This window comes from Gracilinanus agilis, chromosome 1, assembly GCF_016433145.1.
Source record: "Gracilinanus agilis isolate LMUSP501 chromosome 1, AgileGrace, whole genome shotgun sequence".
Taxonomy (NCBI): domain Eukaryota; kingdom Metazoa; phylum Chordata; class Mammalia; order Didelphimorphia; family Didelphidae; genus Gracilinanus; species Gracilinanus agilis.
The window spans coordinates 157,206,034-157,225,083 of record NC_058130.1 but is presented as its reverse complement, the minus strand read 5'-3'; the positions used below and the strand labels follow the sequence as shown (position 1 = coordinate 157,225,083).

The 19,050-nt window shown below is 38.6% G+C and overlaps 1 protein-coding gene across 1 annotated transcript in view; it reads right to left on the bottom strand.

Moving 5' to 3' along the window:
* Window positions 1–8,611: 8,611 nt before the first annotated feature.
* Window positions 8,612–19,050, bottom strand: part of TLE4 (TLE family member 4, transcriptional corepressor) — a 167,577-nt gene continuing 157,138 nt past the window's right edge. The window contains exons 15-21 of the mRNA XM_044658360.1: window positions 17,666–17,915; window positions 16,031–16,278; window positions 14,351–14,498; window positions 13,716–13,866; window positions 13,064–13,140; window positions 9,943–10,393; window positions 8,612–9,488 (exon numbers count right to left, since the gene is read on the bottom strand). Coding sequence (XP_044514295.1) covers window positions 10,286–10,393; window positions 13,064–13,140; window positions 13,716–13,866; window positions 14,351–14,498; window positions 16,031–16,278; window positions 17,666–17,915 — 982 coding nt within the window. The 3' untranslated portion in view covers window positions 8,612–9,488; window positions 9,943–10,285. The remainder of the gene's footprint in view (window positions 9,489–9,942; window positions 10,394–13,063; window positions 13,141–13,715; window positions 13,867–14,350; window positions 14,499–16,030; window positions 16,279–17,665; window positions 17,916–19,050) is intronic.

Sequence of the window (19,050 nt, the reverse complement as noted above, 5' to 3'; positions counted from 1 at the left end):
AAATCAAAACAACTCTGAGGTATCACCTCACACCTAGCAGATTGGCTAAAATGAAAGAAGGGGAGAGTAATGAATGTTGGAGGGGATGTGGCAAAACTGGGACATTAATGCATTGCTGGTGGAGCTGTGAACTGATCCAGCCATTCTGGCTGGCAATTTGGAATCAGGCTCAAAGGGCTATAAAAGAATGCCTGCCCTTTGATCCAGCCATACCATTGCTGGGTTTGTACCCCAAAGAGATCATAGATAAACAGACTTGTACGAAAATATTCATAGCTGCGCTTTTTGTGGTGGCAACAAATTGGAAAAGGAGGGAATGTCCTTCAATTGGGGAATGGCTGAACAAACTGTGGTATATGCGGGTGATGGAATACTATTGTGCTAAAAGGAATAATAAACTGGAGGAGTTCCAGACGAACTGGAGAGACCTCCAGGAACAGATGCAGAGTGAAAGGAGCAGAGACAGAAGAACATTGTACACAGAGACTGATATACTGTGATAAAATTGAATGTAATGGACCTCTGTACCAGCAGCAATACAACGACCCAAGACAATTCTGAGGGATTTATGGTAAAGATGCTACCCACATTCAGAGGAAGGACTGCAGGAGAGGAAACATATAAGAAAAACAACTGCTTGAACGCATGGGTCGGGGTGGACATGATTGAGGGTGTGGACTCGAAACTACCACACCAATGCAACTACCAACAATTTGGAAATTGGTCTTGATCAAGGACACATGACAAAACTAGTGGAAATGCGCATCGGCCTTGGGATGGGGAGAGTGCAGGGGGCGAAGGGGAAAGGAGGAGCATGAATCATGTAACCATGTTAAAAATGAATATTAATAAATGTTTAAAAAAAATAAAATAAAATCTAAAGCCCTTAGGAAAAGGATGTTTCCAGGTCACATGAACAATGAGATGTCAGACTAGATAATTCCTCCTTTTCCTATGACTTCTCAGATCTCTCCAAAACATAAATTATACATCAGAGATAAAGTAATTTTAGCTCTTTCCATAGTCTCGACACCCAGAATCCAAAACGATAACCACTCCTCACACCAAATCCAGGAAGCTCATTGAGGCTGAGCACACTCAATACCTTGCCCCTGCCTCCCATGTTCCCCACAGCAAGGCCACACTGGAAGATACAAGGGCATAGACTCTAACCCACCCCTGTACTCCATATCCCTCTCCTATGTAAAAAGGCACCGCATATAGCTAAGGCCAGTTCTAACCATCCAAAAGTCAGTTGAGGTAGAAACTTAGGCTAGTGAACCATGAATTGCCCTGTGAGGAAGGAGACAGAAATGACCACAATAAGAGGGGAGGGAGTTAGGAAACAATCAATAGGGAAAATGGGGGGATGGAGATAGACTGAAAGTACCTACAATTTCTGGGAAGAAATCACAGAGACTTTGAACTGAAAAAGATAAATCCACAGAAAAAAAAACAGTAACTAATTGAAATACGGCTTCCAGATCCAATAAATGAATTCAAGCATCTATGAATAAATACTGCAAAATGAAAAAAATACAATTCAATAATTGATAAGACTTCTAGAAGATCCTATGGAATTTGAGCATGTAGAACCACAACATGCCATTCCTAAATGTTTTTAAAAAGGACTGAGAACTGTGAGAGCAGCAAAAATAATGAGCAAAATAGAAAACCTTGAATTTGCAATGGCAAGCCTCACTAATGAAGCGATAGAGAGATCAAAATATTGGGAATGCAAATATACAGAAGTGAAGGACAACCTAGAAGAAGAGAAGCAAAAAACAAGATGTTTTAAAAGACTGTTCCCTATACAAGTAAAGCATGATGATCTTGAAGAAAGGAGACTAACCAAGGCTCATAGGTCTCCTAGAAGAATATGACAGGGCAAAAAACTTTAACACTATAGTGATGGAAATAATAGAATAGAACTGCCCAGAAATTCTGAACGCAGAACATGAAATTACAATTGAAAGAATTCATAAATCACCTCCAGAAAAAAAATTCAACATTGCAAACTCCAAGACACATAGTAATTAAGTTTAACAATTAAGTTGACAAAAAATAAGTTTTTGCAAACCATCAAATACAAATTAAAGGAAATTTGAATACTACAAAATTATTTTGCACCCACTATAAAAAGTTAGGGGATGACATAATGTGTTATAAAGAGCATTGGCACTCAGGTGGCAGTCAAGGGAAACCTATCTTGAAAACACAAGCTTAATCATATGGAGCAAAAGATGGACATTCAATAATAAAGAAAAGCCTGGAACATTTTGAGGGGAAAAAAATCAGAAATGAAGAGATTAATTGCTTTTCAAATACACCTAAACAATAGAATTGTAGGAGTGAACTACAATAGGCACAAACAACAACAGCAACAGGGTGACAATAGAAAGACAAGCATGAAACTTCTTTTTAAATGTTCCCAAGGACATAGGAGTGAAAGCAGAAATCTGGTAACTGTGAAGAAGAAGACAGAGGCATTTTGGAGAGAGTCATGGTTCTTTTGTGAAACCACATTACAACACAGAAGGAAAAAGAGGATAGGATAGAAAAGTGAGTGTCTCAAAAGGGACCTCTGTGGCCTCAGAAAGAGAAAAGCCAAAAGAGGGCAGGATGTGAAGAGGAGATGGGAGAGATTCTAGAATATCAAAGGAAATGATGAAAAGAAGTAAGGACAAAGGGGGAATAATACTTTCAGCCCTCAAACTATGTATATAATAAGGCATCATTCATCAAAACCATGTGGTATTGGTCAAAGAATAGAGAGACAGATCAATAGGACAGACTAAACAAGGAAGGTTAAAAAACAAGGAAACTCGGTAACTGAGAGCTTGATAAAGTGCAAAGCATAAATTACCTAGGGAAAAACTTCCTATTAGATAAAAACTGCTGGGAAAATTGGAAAACAATGGCAGAAATTATGTTTAGACCAGCAGCTTACACCATATACCACATGATACCTTCGAGGATATATGGTCTTAATATTAACGATCATACTATAAATGACTGGAAGACAAACAGATAATATACCTTACATAGGTATGGGTAAGAAATGTATTTTTAACCAAACAAAAGACAAAAGCAATTACAAAAGATAAAATAGGTAACTTTGATGACTTGAAACTGAAAATACTTTTGCTGTGATAAAATTAGTATATCTAGAATAAGAAGGGAAACAGTTGAATGGGGGAGGGAATCTTTGTATCAAATTTCTCTGATAAAGAATTGGTATCCAAGAAAAATAATTAATAAATTCAGATAAAACTAATAGCATTTCCCAATAGATAAAAGGTAAAAGGATATGAACAAACAGTTCTCAAAAGAACTACAAAGTATGCATAATCACATGAAGAAATGCTCCAGTAACTAACAATAAGATAAATACAAATCAAAACAACTCTAAGGTTTTAAACCTCAAACACTGCAAATTGTCAAAAATGACCAAAAATGACAACATTCAGTGTTGGAGGAGTTGGAGGAGGATAGGCACATTGATACATTGTTGGTTGGAGCTGTCAGGTGGTGTAACCATTTTGGAAAGCATTTTGAAAATGCACAAATAAAGTGACTAAAATATCTACTCCCTCTGAACCAGAGAGAGGCTCCATTACCAGGCCTACAGCCCAAGGAAATCAAAAGTCCCTATATGTTTCAGAATAATTACAGCAGCATTAGTTAAGAATTGGAAACAAAGTATTCATTATACCCTTTGGTTGAGGAATTGATAAACAAATTATGATATATGAATGTAATAGGTACCATTCTGTTCTATAAGAAATGATTCATGTGATTTGTATGATTTATATGAACTGATGTGGAGTAAAATAAGCAGAGCCAATAAAATGATATAGACACAGTGACAACAGCAATGTAAATGGAAAGAACATCAAAAAATCAAATGTTACAAAATCATAAAGATCAAGTAGACTTAAATGAAGAGATATGAGAAGACATTCCCAACCTAATTCTTAATGGAAATGGGAGGCCAGCAAATATCACATATTGATATGCAATTGGTTTTCTTGCTTTTTTTTTTCTCCCTAAAGAAATACTATTTGTAATTAGGATGATTCTCAGGGAAGAGAGGGAAGGATATTATAGTGATGCAAGAAACAGAAAATATCAATAAAACCTTTTTTTAAAAAACTTAGGGAAAGGAATTCTTGGATCCTTGGGAGATGCAATCTTCTCTGACATGAGGGGAGGAAGGAGGGAGGGAGAGAGAGAGAGGAGAGAGAGAGGAGAGAGAGAGGAGAGAGAGAGAGAGAGAGAGAGAGAGAGAGAGAGAGAGAGAGAGAATGAATCTATGTATTTAAAAATAAAAACCCCGACCAGTCCAACCTGATGGTTTTTGTCATGGCAGAAGCCTTTACTGATCAAGCATTTAAAATTAGATTCCATCAGTAAATTTATCACTTTATTTACAACAATATATACATCACTGTATTTATCACTACATATTATCAAATTAATTACAGAAAGGGTCTTTATGTGACTTTTACCTATAAATTTTATAGTTGAAGTAGAAGACAAACTAGACTAAATTCAACTCCATGAGACCAATATCTTAATTTAAGAGTACCTCCTCCTATTAGACTGATGTGGCATGGCATGTACATTAACCTTTGTTTTTCAGTTATATCCAACTCTTTGTGACCCCATTTTGGGTTTTCTTGGCAAAGATACTAGTGTGGTTTGCCATTTTCTTCTCCAACTCATTTAGACAAGAAATTGAGGCAAACAAGATTTAAGTGACTTGGCCAGGATCACATATCTAGTAAGTGTCTAGGGTCAAATTTGAACTCAGGTCTTCCTGACTCCTGGCCTGGCACTCTCTCCACTGTGCCACCTAGCTGCCTATACATCTATTTTTTACACTACAGCAAAAAGGGATTTTCTTTTCTATTCTAATTTTCAATTGCTCTTTTGTCTCTATAAAAAATTTGTCTTTAGCGTAAAAAAGGACAGTTTCATTCAAGTATTTTTGTAAAATTTCAGCTGGACCAAGTTTTTGTGATATTTAAATATTTTCCATTACAAAATAGTCAAATCCTTGTCTTCCAAGTCTTGTACACCTCTACTATGGATTTAGCCATGTTAGATCTTTCCCCAGCCTCTGCCATTGCATAAGACCTAGAAATATGAGTGCCAGGAATGTGTATTAACTTGGGCTTTTCCTCAACCCTACCCCCAAGCACTCTCTCTCTCTCCTCTCTCCCTATCTATTAGCTCCTTCTCATCTTTGTATTTCCCTTCCTTTCAAAGCCAACGTACTAAAAATAGCTATGGACACAGTTTCCACTTCTTTTCTCTTCTCCCTCACTTTTCAACCACTTTTCAACCCCTTACAATACGGCTTCCTACCCTGATAAAATGGCACTACTCTATGCAGTCATGGACCTCTTCTCTTGACCACTGTCCCAACCCGGCTGACCAGTCTCTCCTTCAGAACACAGTTTTCATGATATTGCTTTCTCGGTTCTTCCACTTGGATGTCTGCTTCTCAGCATCCTATGCGAGACCAAGATTACACCCCACTTCCAACAGTGGGTGCTCTTCAAAGGCATCTGTTTTTTTCCTCTATGTCCACACCTTCATAGAGTGATCTAATCAGCTCCAATGGGTTCCATTATCTTTCCTATGCAAAAGTCTTAGATGGGGTTCCTTTGCTGGATCTTCATTCAGATGACATTCTCTAAACCTGGGTAACACTTTGGTTTTTGTTCTGGGTCCTCTCTTCTACCTCTATACTATTTCACTTGGTGATCATGTCAGCTCTCATGGATTTAATTACTCTCTCTAGCTAATGATCCTTAAATTCCCTTATCCTTTGCCAATCTCTGTTGACCTCCAATTTCCCATCTCCAATTGCCTTTCAGGCTCAAATTGGAATGTTCAGTGGACGTCTTAAACTTAACATTTCTAAAAGAGAACTCATAATCTTTCCTTCTAAACCTTCCTGCTTTCCCTGTTGTGATACCATCTTCCTAATCCTTCAGACATCAGCTTATCCTTATTTCTCACTTTCCCCCTCACCAATCCGATGTGTCACTCAAGCCTTCCAATTTCACCTTTACATCTCTCAGATACTCCCCGCCTTCTTTCCCCTGACATTGCCACCACCATGGATATTTGCAATCACTTTCTGGTGGGTACACCTATCTCATCTCTCCCCACTCCACCCCAACCTCCATTCGGCCTCTTACAGTCATTTTCCTAAACCACAGGTTTGATTGCATCACTGCCTGCTCAAAATGCTCCAGTGACCCCCTAGTGTCTCCAGACCCAGATATGAATTGCCATTGGCCATTCAAAGCCCTTCATATTGGAGCCCCCTCATCTTTCCAGTCTTCTCCAGCCTTATTCTCTGACGTGTAGTCCACAGTCCGGCAACACAGGCTTAAAGAAATTCCATTTCTAGGCTCCAGGCGTTCTCTCTGCACCTGAAATACTCACCTTCCTCAACTCTGTTTTCTAACTTCCCCGGCTTCCTTTAAGTCCAACCAAAATCCCATCTTTAATAGTAAATCTCTTCCAATCCCTCTTAATTTTAGTGCCTTTACTGTTTTATTTCTCATACATAACTTCTTTGTATATATTTATTAGCATGACGTCTCCCCTATTAGATTGTAAGTTTCCCAAAGGCAGGATGTTTTTTGTTTTGTTTTGTCTTCCCAGCATTTTGCACAGTACTTGGCATATAGTAGGTACTTAATAAATATTTATGGATTGACTAGAATTGTGTGTGTATATGTGAGTAGCCAGGTTATCTCTTTCTGAGTATCATTTCAACATCACCTGACATTTCTAACAAACTAAATGTTTCAAAATTATCTCAAGCTCAGTTTTCAAACAATTTCCCCAAATCCTGCCTCTTTTAAACCTTCCTATTTCTATATCCTTGCAATCACCGAGGTTCATAATCTGAATTATCCTCGACTCCTCCCTCTCCTTTATTTCCCAAATCCAGTAAGTGGCTGCCTTGTTGGTTCTACCTCCCCATTTCTCAAATCTATATATCCTTCTCTCTATTCTCAAACATCACTTTACTTCAGACCCTTCATCACCTCTGACAGACTATAATCTCTCAAATAGTCTTTGCCTCAAGCTTCTCACATCTCTAGATTCCTAAAGTACAAATCTACGTCACCACCCCTGCATGAAAACTTCCAGTGGCTCCTGTTTGATCCTAGGATCAAATATGAATATTCTTTTAATTGGTGTTTAGAGCTTCTTCATAATCTGCCCCTAGCCTACCTTTTTAAAGACTCATTACAAATGCCTCCCCTCCGTTAACTCTATGACTCAGTGGTGTTTCTGTTACAGTTTCCCATTCAGTTCTGCCTCTGACCAACCTGTTCTCCAAACCAGGAATGGGCTCCTTCATCTGCCTTTTTAGAGTTCCTAGCTCTGTTCAATGTTCAGCTCAAATCCCACCTCCAATATGAGGAATTTCCAATCCCCTCCAGCTTTTCTCATCCTCCAGCTACTTCTAGTGCAAATTCATCTCACCTTTACTTTGTGTATAGGGAGTCCCCCAGGTCTTGCCACTAAGGCTTTTGGGACATCCCCTATATTTTGTTGATGCTGCTCTATGTGTATATTCCCCGCCCACCTCCCCAAGAATGTAAGCTTGGGGACAGGGATGGTTCTGCTCGTTTGTGGATACATAGCACCTAGCTTGGTATTCGGCACATAATAAGCACCTCACTACGTTTGCTGATTGACCTTCCCTACGCTGAAGTTGGATGCTGAATAAACAAGGCTTGGTGTTTCTAAAGAAGGCAGCCTTACTTAGGGCTTTATTTCTAAAGGTATTATTACCTTACGCGTGTGGCATTATTCCTCAAAAGATTGGGAACTGTTGAATGAAAAATGCATCCGATTATCATGGTTCTGAGAATGAGGATTAGGATGGAAATTTTAAAAACTGACATTTACATAGCAGTTTGTTTTCAAGGTGTTTCACAGAAATCCTCACAACCACCCTGTAAAGTAGGTAACCAGAGGTTTGTTTTTGTTTTTTTTATGGGACTTCATTGGTATAGGGAACTCCTAATAAGGAAAAACCATTAATTTAATGCCCATCAGCACCTTCTGTACTTATAGAGTTGGGTGGGGGCTCTGAGAACTTAAGGGACGTGCCCAGGATCAGAAACCAGGTATTCCCGGTTGTGACGCTGTCTCTGTATCCACAAGCAGCTCTTCAGAGATGCTACTATTCCTGTTTTCCAGATGAAGAAATAGTGGTTCATGTTTCATGACTTGCCAAGGGTTGTACAGCTCAAATACCATTAGGTATTTCAGTAGTGAAGTTTTTGATAAATCTAAAGGCAGTCCCTAAGTGTTTATAGGTGAGGGTGGCTGCAGTTTCCCCTTGACACTGATTACTTTTGTTCTTTCATTCAATATTGAAAATTAAGGAATTAAAATTTTGTACTATTTTTGCTTGATTGCAGCCAATCTTCTAATGCCTAACAGAAGCCTTGACTTTAGAAACCAGCTGTGCAGATTCTAAAAGTAAAAATGTTAAAAAGGGTACCTTCCCAAGCTCCCCTCCCCACCACCGACCAAATAAAGGAATTTAGAAAAATAAGCATCCTAGAAGTTATTTATGTTTAATGCTTAAAAGTCTGAATGCACAAACAATATTCTACCATTATAGAAGTACTGGTGGTCAATACAATGCATTAGAACTATGTACAATGCACAGTTTAGTATCAAAATCTTTCTACACTGTAGAGTATTACGAAACTGTCAATGACATCAAACACAATGCACTTAAGACACCATTTTTTTCCTGCTACCACATTTGGAACTTCAATGAATAGTCCATTTCAATTTGCAGCATTAACCCATTTCTAGTATGAAATTAAGTAATTTTCTACCTATACGATAAAGTTTATCTACACGGTTCTTTTGATTTTGATCCATAGCAGCAAAGGCACTGTACATCAGCAGATCCACAGACTTAAAAGATTTGTAAAGCATTCAAACAAATAATAATAATAATAATTAATAATAATAAAAAAAGGAGTCACAGATCATGGTTTAACAGCAACAACAACAACAACATAAAAAGATAACACAATGTCTCTGGTATGATGGCACAAAACAGCCTTGTGTCTATTCCAGCGACATCCAACTAAGACATGGAAAGAACCGATGGCCAATAGAGCAAGTCCTCATCTCAGGTGAGAGCCCATTCTTCCTGTTCTTCGGGAGGAGGGCCTCTTGTAAATCCTGCCTCCTCTCTTGTCCTCTCTTTGTCTAAAGGCTTGGCTTACACAGTGGTAGGAATTCCTTTCCTACAGCCGTGTACCTGTGAAGTTCCCAAACAACATGCGAAATGTTTTCCACAATCTCTTGTAACCATAAAATTGCCCAAAGATGCACATCTCCCCTTTTCAAAGAAATGTGGCAAAAATATCCAGGAGGGATTAAGTTGTCTCTTTGAGGCCAATTTACTGTTCATCTTTCTATAATACAAAAAAAAAAAAAAATTAAAAAAAAAGTTATATAGTGACCATTGCCTGGTCAGTAAAACAAATAAAAGGAAAGTTGTAAAAACAGCAACCAGTTCTGAAGTGGTTTCTAAACCTTCAGGTGTCTAAAAGGGTAGCATTCTTTGAGTATATTTAACTGAGTCAGCTAGAAGCTAAACTTTCCAAATTAACCGAAATGCATATGACATTAGTTAAAATTTCTTTTTATTGAGTTCAGGTTTGCAAAATTTGTAAAAAAAAAAAAAGAAGAAGAAGAAGAAGAAGAAGAAGAAGAAGAAGAAGCATATTGCTTCCTGTTGATATTAAACATTCAGTGTCTTTGTATAGCTACCAGTCTATGCTTACAACAATATCTAATTGGTCATTTTTAACCTTCTTTTGCCCTCCCCTGCCAAAACAAAAAAGGGGATATCAAAGTACAACGCACCTTTATTACCAAGGCGGGAGCAGACAACTTTATTTAGTCAGTTCATTGTTAGAAAGCCTTCTTTAAACAAAATAAATATATTACAGATATAATACATAATTAAAGATTCAGTTCACTGTTAAGTATGCTTATTCCGAGTTCTTCCAAGTAGATATTTCAAGATTTGGTATCACAGGTTCTTAATGAGCATTCACAATTCAATAGCAAGTAGGAAGTGGGGCTAGGGGAGGGAATCAACTCCACAACTGCGATGAACATTTTAAATCCTCGGTTTGGGAAGAAAAAAAAGATTATACAGCAAAGTGCTACAAGGAGGAGTCCGGTTTGCAATTAAGATTTGTCCTCAATAAATAACTTCATAGACTGTTGCCTTCTTGTCCCCAGAGCCAGTGACAATATACTTATCATCCACAGAGATGTCACAACTAAGCACCGATGAGGATTCTTTGGACTAGGAAAAAACAAACAAATAAAAAGCATAAAAACTTAAGAAAGATTTAAATATTAGTTAACTTTAAAAAATGAGTAAAAATAAAAATATTAACTCCCATTTTAAGGACTAATGAAATACATAATGAAGAAATATACTATTTCTCTCTCTCTCTCTCTCTCTCTCTCTCTCTCTCTCTCTCTCTCTCTCTCTCTCTCTCTCTCTCACACACACACACACACACACACACACACACACACACACACGAGCACAGAGTGCCACCAGAATCAGAAGAGTTAACTGTTTAAGGACAAATTACCATGGGCATACCCCCTGGGGATATGGGTTGGGAACTAGACTGGAGAAAGACAAGGTTGCTAGAATATTTCTAGAGTTTAAACATATTTACTAGGGTCATTTGTAGAATTTCTATGATGTATGTAGATAGAAAAATAAGGCTGATGAACCAGAGAAGTGCTATCAACCTAAATACTAGTTAACAGGATAAGATTCTACTTTATTTACAAAATACTTAAATGTTTATAAAATATTTCAAAACTATAATTTCCATAGATTTTATCCTGTTTCTTAAAATAGTTCTGTGTGATACAACAGGAAAGAAGGAAGGAGGTAGGAAAGCTTAGATTACGTTCCAGGGACAAGGGACTATCTAGTTTGAGTGGGATGTTGAGTATCTACGGAAAATTGATTTGGAAGCAGCATGAAGGGCGGGGTCAAAGGTGTTACAGAGTGTCAGCAGGAAGTTTGTTTAGCCTACAGACCAATGAAAATAGTCCAGGCAGATCAGAATTTCTAACGGGAAGATTCTTGGAAGAGAGGACAGGAATAGAAGTGAGCAAGACTAAATTATAAGTCAGCAAGACATGTAACTAACTGAACTTAGTACTGATATACTTAAAGAAAATAAAACTGCAAATAATGATACAAAAACCTACAACAGTCAAAAGGTCATCGTCTGCCATTATCTTTGGATAATCAATGCATCTACAATGGTAATTCATATCTGATTTATAGCTAAACTGTTCCCACAATAACAAAAATTCTGTTTTCACTAAGGTTCCAAACAACTTCATTCACAACATTTAAAAAAACCGGATGACATTTTGATTTAATAAGCCTTAAGTGCCCATTATATACAAAGCACTGTGCTAAGTATAAGGGGATGGAGTTTATAGCCTATTGGGGGTTATGAGACATATACAAATAGTTATAATAGAAAACAATTGATGATGAGTGTCCTGGGGAAGTACAAGACAGAATGCTATAAAGGATGGATAGATATTTAAGAGGCAAAGTGAGAATATTTCAGTCACTGGCAACATAAGCAAAGGCACAGGGCATATAGAAGTCTTATTTTCTCTTATTTTCTCCTTCAGAAATGGAGTCACAGTATATTGGAGGAAAGGGAAGCAATACAGAGAAAGAGATGGGAAAGTCTCAGAGTAAACCAGATTATGGAGGGCTGTGAATGATGGGCAAAAGATGTGGAAATTCACATAGCTGTAGGTGAATATTTGTGAAAAGGACTGGCATAACCAGATTTGTGAATAAGTAATATTCATTTGGCCACAATATGAAGAGTAGATGAGAAGGCAGGAATACTGAGATACTTAAAGGCAGGTGAAAATTAAGGACTGTACAATGGTAGTAGCTGTGGGAAGGAAGACATGAATGAAAGAGATATTGTGAATGCAGAAATTGGTAGAATATTTAAATGTAAATGATGGCTTAATGAAAGAATGAATTGGAAATAACATTTATTGCTTATTCTGTGCCAAGCACTATGCTAATGGAGAACACTATGGAGAACACAAAAGAGAAAAGTAAGACAATCTCTGCCCAAAGAAACCATAAATTAAATAGCATCTCTTTCAGATAAAGAGAGGGGTAAATGGTTTAGAATAAGATATCCTGAACATAGGAATGTGCATGTGCACACACACAGGTGGTGACCTACACTGAACTCATATTCTAGTTCCTATCTGTACAGTAATAAGAATGATGATGATGATAATTCCTCGACACAAGAGAGAATTTTAATGTCTACAAAGTACAACACTAGGAACTAATATAATATTATCTTCATTTTAGAGGCAAGGAAACTGAGGGTCACAGGTGCTAATTCATTTGTCCATAACTACATGGCCAATATTCAAGTAGTCTCATATGTAATTTTCAAGTCTAGTTCTTTTTTTAACCATGCGAAAATGACTCTACTATGGGTGATTCCTAGAAAAAGTCAGAATGTTTGACTGTGGTCAAGAGGATTGGATTTGGGATTTCATAGATACCGGTAACTCTTCAGAGAAGAAACTCCCTAAATCACTAAAGGTTAGTATTTTCTCCACAATTTTATAGTTTTAGACATAATGAAGTTAAGTGACTTGCCCAGGGTATTAGTCAAAACAGATATAGCTATTTCAGCAACTACACAGTAAATATTTATTAAGCACCTACTATAACATGCACAATATGAAACAGATCTCATTGTACAATATAACAATTTGCACTAATTATTTATGTTTTAAATGGAACAATATCACTCCAAGTTCAGGTAGCTGGATCATGTGACCTTTAAGGGCAACTCTAAAAGTGAACTCAGTGACAGATATCTTCTTACAATTCCATCTCTCTCTATATATTTTTAAAAGTAGAAGTGAAGTGAAATACCTGGAATATACTGGCCCCATACGGGGTTCTCCATGCATTGAGAAGATTATCCTTTCCAGTGCTTACAAACCATTTTCCTACAATCAGATCATTTATTAGTTAATATCTCAGAATAAGGATTCAAGTATGCCAAAAAAGAATGGAAAAATTCACCCCCAGAGCAATAAAAATTATTCAAAGAAAAGTCATTTAATTTACACCTACCTGAATAAACTCCTTTTGCTTCGGGGAAAACTTGTATTTTTTTTTTAAACCCATACCTTCCATCTTAGAATCAATACTACATATTGGTTCCAAGCCAAAAGAGTGGTAAGGGCTAGGAAATGGGGGTGAAGTGACTTGCCCAGGGTCACACAGCTAGGAAGTGTCTGAGGCCAGATTTGAACCCAAGACCTCCTGTCTCTAAGGCCTGCTCTCAATCCACTGAGGCACCCAGTTGTCCCCGAAAACTTGTATTTTAAAGTTAAAGCCAGAGAGATGTGAATATAGACATGTTCAAATTCAACCAAGAAAACCCATTTCACATAGGCAAAGGTTAGTTTGGTTTAAAAGAAATATGCAAAAGAAATCTCTGTTCCTCTACACAAACACAACAATAGACTATGGCCAGAAAAGAGGAAAAGAAATGACAAGGCAAGGAAGGTCTGCTTACCACAATGAGCAAACTTAAGAGACAGCACACAGCTCTCATGAAGATGTAACTGGTATTTGTCTGGTTTGGTTACATGTAGCACCTCTACATTACTGTTCTCCATCCCAACTGCAAGCCATTCTCCAGTTGGACAATACCCGAGAGAGAAGATCTAATATTAAAATAGCACATATAAATTAAAAAAATTACGTGACTGACTTTGGGTACTTAAATTTTAGCCTAAAAAATAATTCAACCTCTTCTAGATATACCATTCTAATTATGAGAAAAATCAAGCCAAATTAAAGTAGAGGGGTAAAAATCCCCAAATAAATATGCATTTGAAAAATAATCTTCACATTGTATCCTGTCAACCTCGTCTACAGATTTATTTGATAAAAATTCATCAGTAATGATCTTCAAAACCAACAATTCACAAAAGCAGTCTAATGCTAAACAATCTTTAGTAACATTTAATTAAGTAAACTTGGTTTAAAAGAAATGAGCCCCAATGCAAAACTAGTTAATTCGACACCTCCAAATAACAAATCATACAATCAATAACTCTGGAACTCCATAATTTCTGCCTTTTAAAATTTCACATATTTGATAGAAAAATCACAACTTCTAAAATGTCAAAGACCTAGAGAGAGCACCTGTGATGTAAAGTCATGTTGCTGTAACTGCCGCCCTTCGCGCAGGTCCCAGGACCTGACCGTATTGTCCAAACCTCCCGTCCAGAGCTTGGTGCCATCATTCGAAATGTCAATACAGCTGGCTCCGTCTGTGTGGCCTTGGAATTGCCTGAAAATGTCAAAAAGTTGAGGCGGGGCAGAAAGAGTATTTGACAATGAAGCAATTTTAAGATGAACTGAATGTAATGTTTTACTTCCAGGTAAGCCCTGTCAAAAAACTAGCTTTATATCCTTAGACCTCGTTAAGTGTTATTACTTAATAATAATTATGTATTTTTAAAATGTAATGAATTTGCTTCAAACTTTAATAAATGGCTAAGAATAAAGAATAGGTATAGAATTTCCTATTTTCACTTGGTTATTTTCCAAGACCTAGGCAGCTTTTGAAATCAACTTACAAAGAGAAAATTATCTTTAAATGGAATGAAAAACAAAAGAAAACTCATATCTACATTCAGATAATCTGTACAAATATTAAAACACACTAAAACCTATTCTCTTCCTGTAACTTGGCACAAGGAGGTTTGTGAGGGGACGCAAGGCTAATTTTCCCCTCCAGAAATGGGACAGCCTGCCAAGGGAAGATACTGTGCTCTCTGCTGCCTAACTGTGTAACTCCAAGTTAGTGGTATAAGTATTGGGATGAGAAATTCACAGATGATCTACCCAGAAAGGCCACGTTCATTTAATGGAAGGACAGACTACTGTCTCTGACAAGTGCCAGCACAAAACACGTCAGAGGCCATCCCATCATCCTCTCTCACCTTCCTCCTAACAGGAGAACACAGTGGGATAAAGACAATGGTGGTCATTCATCTAAACAGCTATGCTAAATGATGCACCCAGAACTAATTATTAAACACCTGTAGTTAATTTGCTATAATTAATAACAATATAAACTAGATCCAAGCAGGCTTCTTGAGGCCACATCCTTCCATTCAGATTGCCTCGCATCTGAATTTGGCCATACTTATTCCTCTTGACCCGTATTCAGCATTTTGCCATCACCCTTACCCTTTGCTCTCTACTTAGCGGTTGGATCTTCTATGCACAAACCTTTTCATAGCATAGTATCATGGAAAACGCTGTCTTTACAGTGAGGGGATAGGAGAGCTGTGGGCTCAGATCTTGATTCTGTTACCACAAAATCTTGATCATGTCATTCAGCCTATGTGGGCTGGGCACAGCCAGCGAGCAGTGAGGACAAGGCCAGGCCTGGAGGTGAGGATGTGGGTTTAAAACTGGCCTCAGACACTTCCTGGCTAGCTAGGGGACCCTCGATGAACCCACCCCGGTTCTCTCAGTTTCCTCAGCTGCAAAATGAGCTGGAGAAGGAAATGGCAAACAGCTCAGTATCTTTGCCAAGAAAACCCCCAACAGGGTCCCAGAGTGGGGCACGAATCCAAAACAAGTGAACAACAACAAAATGTGGATCACAAACTCACAATTCCTCCCCCAACAGGCTTATTACGAGCAAAGAGTTTTGTAAACTGTACAGTAGCGTGTAAACGAGCCATTATTATTCCCGTTACTGCTCTTCTATCCACTGTTCATCCAGTGGAATATAGATAACATTAGACAAACTGGCCCCCAGAGGAGGAAGGAGCTTCCGCACGCCGCGGATGGGCGCCGCTGCCCTACCTGACCAGCGTCTGGTTGTGCAGGTCCCACACTGCGATGTTGCCGTCGCTGCAGCACGAGAAGCAGACCTTGGAATCGGGGCTGATGGCCAGGGCGTAGCAGGCCGGAGCCGAGGAGGTCAGCTCCGCCTTGATGCGCGGGGTGGGGGCTGCCAGGTCCCAAATGGATAACGTGCTGGCTTCTCCCCCAACAATCAGGGTGCGGCCGTCAGGGAGCAATCTGCAGGAACGGATGTAGTTATCTCTGTTCTGTGGAGACAGAAACCATCAAGAGATTACTCATGAGGAGAGGAAAACAGCATTAACATGAGAGCAGAGATCCATAAAAGTATTGTATTCCCTTCTGATTTTAATGAGCCATTTATACTTATGACAATGATAAAGTGGATTAATGCCAGAAAATTACATGACATTAGGGAAGTACTTAAACTTGATCTACAGAATTTAGTACTGAGAGATATTTAATCTTAATTAGCATCAAAAAGCCAAGATCTAGACTAAACCCTGAACAATTAAAATCTTTACACATTTAGCAACTCACAAACTCACCTACGTTATTTATGATTTGTAGAAATCCAAAACGCTGAAAACACGGAATCATATTCTATTATCATGCTTGTGTCTACAAAGGACCTGCTTATTTCTTTCAGCTTCAAAGGGGGGTGTCACAGGTTAACAACATTGGAAATTTTCATTTACATAGAACTGTTAGTTGTCTAAATATGCTATACTGGTTTTGATTCAGTGCCACTGACATCAACAGGAAGTAGGACCTTATCAAGAACTGCTAAGACAGGAGAAAAAAGTTTCTCCTAGCAGGATTTTGTTGGTTTAAAGTTGGGGGGGAAATCTACTCCCAAGGGCAAGTTCTAACCAAATGTCAATGAGAGTAAAACTAAAGGGGTTTTAATCACAAGTTAAATATTATTGTCAAATGGCAAGACTAGAACAGTGTTACTATTTCCTGTTTGGTTCTGGAACTCAGGAGATGGGCTTGTTGTTTCAAAACACCCCCACTGGCCTGCTATTCAAAATATTACTTCTGTTTGCTTAACTTTCCAGTTATCTAACCTGGTCTAAAAATGAAAGGATGGACAGGAAGGGCATAGGGCATCTAAGTGATCATTGGATAGAGAGCCAGGCCTGGAGAGGGGAGGTTCTGGGTTCAAATTTTGTCTCAGATACTTCCTATCTGTGTAACCCTGGACAAGTCACTTAACCCAAATGCCTAATCCTTACTGCTCTTCTGCCTTGAAATGGATGCTTGGTATTGATTTTAATACAGAAGTTAAGACTTAAAAAAAAAAAGGACACAAGGGGTTTCAATTCTGTGTATGTGTACACAAAATTGTGGGTACACACAGACACACAGACACACACAAAACAACTAGAGGAACTATGTAACTGCAAAGACTATAAACAAAGCAGAGAGAATTTTTGCCAAAGATGGTCAATGTTCAGCTTTTATATGCTGAAATAATAAAAACTAAGGAACAATAATGACCCCAAACTCGACACTGTCCTTTGATGACCATCGCATTGCTTCACTCACATGTATGATTTACTCAGCTTAAACCACTTTGTTAAACTCGATCCGTTTCCAAGACATTAGTTTTACTCATCACTGACTGCTTACCAGACAGTCCAGCTGAGAAACTGGACTCTTATTTCCTGGGTGGCTGATGTCCCAGACTTTGACGCATCCCTTCCCACCAGTGTACACGTGTCTCGTGGGGTTGCTGATAGTAACTGCACACACTACTTCTCCGTGATTAAGGGTGTTGATCTGACGAGCATGTCGAGGGATTCCAGGTCCAATGAGGGCATCGGGGGGAAAAGGTACAGGCTGCATCTGACCATCTGCGCTAACATGAAAGGAGTATGCTCTAAAGGGGAAAAAAAAGAGTGGAAATGAAAGGAAATAATTTCTTGAACTACCCTGTGATGAATTAAGATGAGAAATGAGGAATAAAATATTCAGCATTATCAACAAACCAAATAGCTGTGTGTGATTCAGAGTCCAAATGCTTGGATTTTCTGTTAATATCTCATCATATCAATCACTGAGTAACTGACTAAAAAAGAGTGATAGGCACAAGATGACCAGGAAGCCAGGAGTTAAGATTCTTTAGAGGCCCCTGGTAAAATGGCGGAGGAGTAAAAAAAATGGGACACCTCCCCCGCCCCTTGACCTGACATGACAATCACAAATCCCAGGAATATCAAATGGATTCTGAGCTCTCAGAAAAAATGCACCGCATGACTGCCAGGAAGGCCCATCTGTAAATAACCTATCAACAGCTTCGTCTCAAATTCATTTCCAGGGAAAACCCTCAGGTTGGGAAAGTGTTTGGCTCTAATATGTGACTTAACATACAGCATCTCCTGCAATAGAATCTGTCTCTATTTTTAGGATGCTAAAGGCAGAGGCAAAGGTAGGGAGGCAAGTGACTGTGAATAATTTCACATTCCTGGAGGGCAGAAGGAAAACTCAAAGGGCAGGTAAGCAGGAGGGTGATGGGGGGCGCCAAGATGGTGAAAAGAACATGGAAGTGAAGTCACCCTGGGTGAGTCAATCAACAGAGCAGCCTTTGTTTACGAGGCTGTTAAAGCCTCACAGGGTGAAAGGCACACGAGCACACTCAGAGCAGGTGCCCTTCTATCGACTCGCCAAGGAGGGAAGGTCCACTCCTCGCCTCCCCTTTGGGCTCATGTCCATCACTAGCATGACGGTCTAATGTTCAGTTCTTACCACACTTAATGCCCTAATCTACCTAATCATGCATAGCCACTATTACTCAGATAGTTGTTTTCTAGTATTTTAGCTCATATCGAGCACCAACCCTGTTGCTTAATGTTAATTATTAGCCCATTACTTAATCAACTGATTGATTGAGGCCATTCACAAGTCATAGGCTCCTCTTGACTGTTTCAGGACTCCACTCTGGCTGCTGTCAGAATGGGACTTTAATTTCTCTTTCCCTTATTATGTCTTGTCCCAAAGGCATGTTTCCCTGCTCT